This window comes from Callorhinchus milii, unplaced genomic scaffold, assembly GCF_018977255.1.
Source record: "Callorhinchus milii isolate IMCB2004 unplaced genomic scaffold, IMCB_Cmil_1.0 Scaffold5, whole genome shotgun sequence".
Taxonomy (NCBI): domain Eukaryota; kingdom Metazoa; phylum Chordata; class Chondrichthyes; order Chimaeriformes; family Callorhinchidae; genus Callorhinchus; species Callorhinchus milii.
Window position 1 is genome coordinate 35,056,379 of NW_024704746.1, and position 8,484 is coordinate 35,064,862.

General features: G+C 48.6%; 1 protein-coding gene across 2 annotated transcripts in view; it reads right to left on the bottom strand.

Annotated features, from left to right (window-relative positions):
* The window catches only part of LOC103184739 (monocarboxylate transporter 2), a 55,459-nt gene extending 47,214 nt beyond the window's left edge, over positions 1 to 8,245 (bottom strand). The window contains exon 1 of one of the 2 annotated variants that reach the window (XM_042335404.1): positions 8,085 to 8,245. Coding sequence is in view for 1 of the 2 variants with exons in the window: in XM_007902913.2 (XP_007901104.2) it covers positions 942 to 956 (15 nt within the window). In the remaining variant the exon portion in view is untranslated. Of the gene's footprint in view, positions 1 to 941; positions 1,090 to 8,084 lie in introns of those variants that run through there. The other variant, XM_007902913.2, reaches the window with a different exon arrangement.
* Positions 8,246 to 8,484: the final 239 nt, after the last annotated feature.

Consider the following 8,484-nt stretch of genomic DNA (forward strand, 5'->3'; position numbering starts at 1 on the left):
TTGCAAGCGAGAGACCTGAGTTCAATTCCAGACAGGGCGAAACCTTGGGCAAGTTTCCTTACTCCACACGCCTAATAATAATCCCTCCAAAACCAAAAACAATAATAAATTGGTCATTTTCCATCCATGACTGTTTGTGGGACATTGCTGTGCGCAATTGGCTGCCGCGTTCGCCCACAAATATACAGTCAATTCACTTTACAGTGTGTTCTGTGAAGCGCTTTGGGACGTCCTCCCGACGTGAAAAGCGCTATATCAAATGCAAGGATTATTATTATTATTATTATTATTATAGTATGTTACGCATCCCATCTTATCTAACCAAAAATATATTAGAACAGAGGTTATTCTGTTCCTTTTGCTAAATATAACAAATGATTTAACCTACTCCATTCCCTAACAAGTAGTAAGGCAGTTTCTCCAGATGCCCTGGTCAACAATCCCCCAGATACATTTACTCATTCATTTCATGGCTGTTTATGGAATGTTGCTGTGCACATATTGGCTGCCTCATTCACAGTCACTACAATTCTGCATTTAGAAACTATCCAGAAGTTGCATTCAACCAGCAGGTTTGTAAGGACACTAAAGAAGATTTTACAGCCTGATGTGTAAGGCACCTGTAAAGGAAAGTTAGACAGAACATATTTTTACCAAGTTACAGGGGTGCTCTTTCCTTTGAAGCAATTTTCCCCTTGTTACTGATTTGTCAGATTAATCAATTTCTCCACTCTATATAACAATTATAACTGTGACTTCGTTAACACAGCCCTGGGAAAAATAATAATAAAATAATAATAATCCTTGCATTTGTGATAGCGTCTTTCATGTCAGAAGGACATCTCAAACCACTTCACATTATTTACTGTAACGTGTAGTGACTCTGTATTTTTTGTAGACAAACAGCTTGAGTGGAGCATTTTCAGAAGTGTACAACATACCTGTCCTGTGGTCATCTCGGTTATTGTATATGTAATTCCCACACGATAGTCCACAGGATGTATCTTATCCTGCCTCGCTTCCTAAATAACAGAAATTAGCCTTTTGTATCACACACTTTGGAGATTTTATTCAGCTGTAGTGGGAGCCGTACTTTGAGTTAAATCATGAGAGACACCTGAGCTTCGAGTTTTTTAGGACCCTGTCCTATATTCTGGTGATCGGCATCAGGTGCCATTGCTACAGGACAGGTGTGGGGGAATATAATTGTGCTGATTCAGAATTATAACTGTTGCCCCAAAACAGCAGAAATCCCATTGATAATGTTGTTCTGTGAGTAAAATGCTCCAGAAGGTGAATACTGAAAATTGCAGTTCTGTTTTTATAGTCCATTCAGAAATCAGAAATAAAATGGGTAGATTATAAACGATAAAACTTAAGAACTGTATTTCTCTTTTTGCCACAAAATATACATTGTCCTTTTGGCTAATAGATTATAGTAGTTGTTTTTTTTGTTAGTTTACTCATTGATAAAAAATATATCCACATAAAAGCCAGCATCTACGGAGAGAGAAAGTGAGTTAACATTTTAGGTCAATGACCTTTCGTCAGAACTGGGGGATGTTGGAAGGGAGTAGTTTATAAGGGCAAACAGGGAAGGGAACAGGGAAAGAAAAGGGAAAATATTAGGTAGAGGATAGGAGATGACGAGATCGGAGGTGTTGATCGGCATCAAGTGCCTCCCCTCACCCTGACCATTTCCCCCCTGTTCAGGTCCTGACCCAACTGTCCAGCGCCTTGGGACGTCCTCCTGACGTGAAAGGCGCTCTATAAATGAAATCTTGTTGTTGTTGTTGATGGTGCAAGACAAAAGAAGGCAATAGTGTGAGATTATAGAAAGAAAAGATGTGGCTGAGTCCCAGAGGATGTGTGAATGGTTATAGAAGAGGAAGAGGGGAGTCCTACAAATACAATGCAAAATTACATTTGTATAGCGCCTTTCAGTTCGGGAGGACCTCCAAAGCACTGCACAGTCAGAGATTTAGACCGGAGCAGAGGGTGAGTAGCTGGTTGGGAGCAGAGAGGGTGGAGGACAGGGAGGGGAGAAGGGTGGCCGAAAGCATTGTCGAAGAGGAGGGTCGCGACATGTGCCTTGAAAAGGCAAAGGAGGGAGCGTGGCGAGCAGAATGTGGGATGGACTTTCCTGGACAAACAGTCGTGTTCAGTATCTGGCCATCCTTCCAAATGGAAACCTACCGCCTTGAAACATTTACAGTCTTTTGAAACAAATAAATATCTATTTAGTTGTATTGCCTAATCAGCAACTTACACGTTTATTGTGCTTCTCAGATAAAATAACAGCTGGACTTTACAGAATAACATCAGACTAGAATGCTGTGTTTCCGCAAACTGACTGTTCACATATCTACCTCTCCACATAAACATCAAATGCTGAAGTTAACTTGGTACTGTGATATCAGCAATAAAAACTATAGTAGTTAGATACAGTAGTTGCTTTGCATATAAGGTTATGAGGACCATAATTTACTCTTGCAGTGTAACTGTAAGCCAAAAGCATGTAAGTGTTTGTCGCACAATCTATGGTATAGTGTAGAGTTTGAGATAGGGAGAGCATTAGAGAAAGAGGTAGAGAGAACAAATCAGAGACAGAGAGAAGTAGAAAATCAGAAAAAGAGTCTGAATCAGAGGTAAAGAAACTGAGAAAGAAAAAGAAAGAGTAAGCAAGTGAGAAAGGAGCAGAAACACAAGGTCTGGCACAGTATGGTGATGGGGTGCTAGTACCACCTGTCTCTGCAAACAGCTTTTCCTCCGGCCCCCGCACTGTCTCGTGCAGTGTCCCTCAGGGCTCTGTCCTCGGTCCCCTCCTCTTCACCCTCTATATGCTCCCCCTTGGTGACATCATCCGCAGACATCGGGTTAACTTCCACATGTATGCGGATGACACCCAACTCTACCTTTCCTTTTTTACCCTCAACTCCACAACCACCGATGTCCTGAACGCTGCCTGTCCGACATCGAGTCCTGGACGAGAGACAACTTTCTTCAGCTCAATGTGCGCAAAGGTGAGGCCCTCCTGATTGGCTCGTGTCAGCGCCTCCGCACCTCAGGCGCTGACAGCATCAGCATCCAAGGCTGCACTCTCCACCTCTCAAAGCCATCAGGAACCTCGGGGTTCTGTTCGACCCTGAGCTGTCCTATCTTCCCCACATCTGCGCCACAGCTGGCACTGCCTTCCACCACCTCCGGACCATCGCCAGACTACGGCACTACCTCACCCCTCACGCTGCTGAAACACTGGTCCACGCCTTTATCACCTCAAGGCTGGACTATGGGAACTCCCTCCTCATTGGCCTTCCCGGCACCTCCCTCCATAAGCTGCAGGTCATTAAGAACTCTGCAGCTCGTGTACTGTCCCGCACCAGGATACGCGACCACATCACTCCCACCTTCGCTCGTCTCCACTGGTTCCCCATCCCCCAGAGGATCGAATTCAAGATCCTCATCCTCACCTACAAGGCCATTCACGGTCTTGCTCCCTCCTACCTCTCCGACCTACTATCCCCCTACCTACCTGCCCGTACCCTCCGTTCCTCTGGCTCCGGTCTGCTCCACATCCCCCGCCCCAACCGCCCTACCATCGGTGGCCGGGCCTTCAGCCTCTCAGCCCCTAGGCTCTGGAACTCTATCCCCCAGTGCCTTTGCCGCCTCCTCCCTTTCCTCCTTCAAGGTCGGTCTCAAGACCTTTCTCTCGAACCGTGCCTTCAGCTCCCCTCTTGACTCTCTACCCCTCCTCGCTCCCTCCCTTCCCTCCCCTCACCCTGACCATTTCCCCCCCTGCTCAGGTCCCGACCCAACTGTCCAGCGCCTTTGGACGTCCTCCCGACGTGAAAGGCGCTCTATAAATGAAATCTTGTTGTTTTTGCAGTATAAGTGCTGATGGAAGAGGTTTTTGAATAGCACTGTAGCTAATTTGCATTTTGCACAGGGACCAATTGACTGCACTGTTTCCATATCAATAAGACTGGTCGCAATTAATTCAGGTAACTGGTTCCCTACTGTAATTAGAAATTAAGTGAAGTTACTTAAGATGGCAAACACAACACACAAAAGCAGCATCCTACAAACAACATTGAGATGAGCATCATGTTTATCAGAATTTTGGGATGAATTTGTCAAGGGTTTAAATTTAATTTTTGAATCAATTTACATTTAAATTTGAATTTACACAAGGCAAATACAAATCAACCTGCCCAAATTGTCTAGAAATGAAATGCTAAGTCAAAGTTTAAGGCATGCTCTAAACAGGATGGATTTGTCAAGAAATATTGGGGAGAATTTCCACCTGGGCTAAATTTACTCTATTCGTGTGGCATTTCAGAAGTCCAGAATTTGACAAATTGTTGAATTCAGGCCTAACTTTGAGAGTTGTTTTCCGTAGTTCTTAAACAAATTTACAGCTTTGAAACTAAAGCCCCATTTGAAAAATTTTACACCACAGTGATCAGATTTGCATACTACATTTCTTTCTGACTGTTCAGCGCTTTGGGACGTCATCCCGACGTAAAAGGCACTCTATAAATGTAATTTTGTTGTTGTTGTTGTCGTCTCCCAGCCACCGACTTTATGCCCTGGAGAATATTTCAGACTTGAATTGTGTTTGGGATTGACGTACAGTATTGTTTTTGGAGAAGGGAACGCAATTCGGTTTACATTTACAATTCCGTGTTTGGATAAGAATTATTCATCTAAGCAAGTGTTTGGTTAATGTTAAATGTACTTTATTTGGAAAGATTCACTTTAATAAAGAATGCATGTTTGGCTGATCTCGATGTAGTATTTGAATGACATCCGAGCTAACAGCATGACCAAAATGAAAATGTTTTAAAATTTTAAAAAATGTGGTTAGAAATGCGACTGTAATTTCAGGAAAATAAGGGAATAAATAGTGTAATGCTATTGCAGTTCAAGATCATGAATGGATGAGAAGCAGTATCCTCATCATCTTTCGCCCGCAAAATATACAGTCAATTCACTTTACAGTATATTCTGTCTTGAAGACGTGATAAGGCATTATATCAAATGCAAGGATTATTATTATTATTAGCAGCAGCCAGTGAAGAGATGTGAATCACGCTTGAAACCATTCAACAACAACAAGTTGTTGTGGAGTCCTGTAGCTCAGTAGTTAGAGCACTCGCTTTGCAAGTGAGAGACCTGAGTTCAATTCCAGGCAGAGGGCGAAACCTTGGGCAAGTTTCCTTACTCCACACAGAGCCTAATAATAATCCCTCCAAAACCAAAAACAATAATAAATTGGTCATTTTCAATCTACGACTGTTTGTGGGACATTGCTGTGCGCAATTGGCTGCCGCGTTCGCCCACAAATATACAGTCAATTCACTTTACAGTGTGTTCTGTGAAGCGCTTTGGGACGTCCTCCCAATGTGAAAAGCGCTATATCAAATGCAAGGATTATTATTATTATTATTATTATAACAACAAATTACGTTTGCATAGTGTCTTTCACATCTCAGTGCTGGCTGGGGAAACAGTTTATAAGCAAGGGTGTATCATGTTGTAGAGCACTTCTCGAGTTGTGATCTCTGTGTCACATCTGACACATCACAGTACAGTAACACAAGGTACAGTTGGGTCCAAATCCCTGACTGTCCAGCGCCTTGGGACGTCCTCCCAACATGAAAGTCACCATACAAATGTAATTTTGTGTTGTATTCAAGTCCTGGATGAGGGCAAATTTCCTACAGTTGAATGTGAACAAGACTGAGGCCCTCCTGATTGGCTCGCGCCAGCGCCTCAGCACCTCAGGCTCTGGCAGCATCAACCTCCATGGTTGCACACTTCAACTCACCAGCCAGTCGGGAACCTGGGTGTCTTGTTCGACCCTCAACTGTCTTTTCTTCCCCACATCCAAGCCATGACCCGCTCTGTCTTCCCGCACCTCCATAACATCGCCCAACTCCGCAACTATCTCATCTCTCAGGCCATTGAAACTCTTGTTCATGCCTTCATCACCTCCAGGCTCAACTATGCAAACTCCCTGCTTGTCGGCCTTCCCAACTCCTCCCTTCACAGGCTGCAGATAATCCAGAACTCTGCAGCCCGTGTCCTCTCCCGCACCAAACTCTGTGACTCCATTTCCCCCATTCTCGCCCGACTCCGTTGGCTCCCAATCCTTCAGAGGATCCAGTTCAAGATTCTGGTCCTCACCTACAAAGCCCTCCATGGCCTCGCCCCACCCTACCTCTGCGACCTCCTAACTCCCTACCAACCCGCCCGCTCCCTCCGCTCAGCCGGCTCTGGCCTGCTCCACGTCCCCCTACCCACCCGCCCCACCATTGGCGGGAGAGCCTTCAGCCACTCTGCCCCCAACCTCTGGAACTCCATCCCCCAATCACTCCACCTCACCCCCGCTTTAGCCTCCTTCAAGTCCCTCCTCAAGACCCTCCTCTTCGACCATGCCATCGGCCACCCCCCTTCCCCTCCCCTCCCTTCTCCCCCCCTGACCCCAGCTCGGGTCCGAAATGCTGTACTCTGTCCAGTGCCTTGGGACGTCCTCCCGACGTGAAAGGCGCTACACAAATGTAATCTTGTCGTTGTATTTTGTATTGTACTGGAGGCCGCTTTGCTGATGTGTAGCGCTGCTCTGTGCATTTTTATCACAGAATGGCAAAAGGGAGGGAGAGAGATGGAGAGAGGAGGAGGGAAGGGGGGGGGGGGAGGGGGGAGGGGGGGGGGCAAGGGGGGGGAGGGGGAGAGGAGGGGAGGGGGGAGGGGGCAGTTGGTGGAGCCATGTGAGATCAGGAGCCCTGACAAAACCAGAGCTCTCTCTCTCTCTGTGCCTGAAGCTCTTCCTCTTCTGTGCAGACACTTCAACACCAGCGTCTCCCCTTCCCCACTCCCCCCACTCCCCGACTCCCCACTCCCCCCACTCCCCCACTCCCCACTCCCCCACTCCCCCACTCCCCATCCGTGCGTTCGTCCATTCAAATTCATTCGCTGTGTCGATGAAACACTTCACAGGACTCCGCCGAGCAATCCATCGAGAGGCGTTGCGCCCCGAGCACCTGGTGATGAGACTCCTGCACCGCCACTGCCACAAACCTCAACATACATTACACACACACACACACATATAATATAATATATATATATATATGTATATATATATGCGATCGGAGGCTGCATTCATTCATTGCACCTGCAATAATCCGCCTGGAGACCACAGCCATACTGTCAACTGCTGGTGGATTTCCCTGCGCTGTGAACACTACATCATCTGACACCTCATTTGCGTACAACACACACACACACACACACACACCCACACACACCCCACACCACCCACACACACACCACACACACACACACACACACACCACACACACACACCACACACACCCACACACACACCACACACACACCACACACACACCCACACACACACACCCACACACACACACACCCACACACACACCCCACACACACACCCACACACACACACACACACACCCACACACACACACACCACACCCACACACACACACACCCACACCCACACACACACCCACACACACACACACACACACCCCCACCCACAGCAAACGCTGCGGAGTACCACAGAGACCTCCAGATCGCAGGACCTGAATGCGCAGCGTTTACGAAGCACTGTCTGACAGATGCTGAGTGCAGATTTGCTGACCAACCTATCAATGACGGGGGGGGATTAGAGAGAGAGAGAGAGGGGGGGGGGGGAGAGAGAGAGAGAGGGGGGGGGGGGGAGAGAGAGAGAGAGAGGGGGGGGGGGGGAGAGAGAGAGAGGGGGGGGGGGAGAGAGAGAGAGGGGGGGGGGAGAGGAGAGGGGGGGGGAGAGAGAGAGAGGGGGGGGGGGGGGAGAGAGGGGGGGGGAGAGAGAGAGAGGGGGATTAGAGAGAGAGAGAGAGGGGGGGGACAGGAGGCTCTCACATCCTCAGCGATCTGAAGGATAAAGAGACACAGCCATTTGCTTGACGAGGCAATGGGTGGCCACACCTCGCGGCCTCACCAACAGCCCGACCCCCACCTGATGTGAATCCCCCGACCCCCAGGGCTGAGCTCCTTCCTACCTGGAGCCCACGTCAAGTCCCTGTGCAGTGATGTCGGCCTCTGGTGTGCTGGTCCCCGGCTACTGATGGCTTTGATGGCTGTCCAGGGAGAGCCCGTGACGCTGCTGTGATGCTCGTCTTAGCAGCTGCCACTGCCCCCATCCCACCCCCCATCCCTCCCCCATCCCCACCCCATCCCCATCCCACCCCCCACCCCACCCATCCCTCCCCTCCCCCATCCCACCCCCATCCCACCCCCCCATCCCACCCCCATCCCACCCCCATCCCACCCCCATCCCCATCCCACCCCCATCCCTCCCCCATCCCATCCCACTCCCATCCCAACCCCCCCCCCCCCCATCCCAACCCTCCCCCATCCCACCCCATCCCATCCCACCCCCACCCCACCCCATCCCTCCCC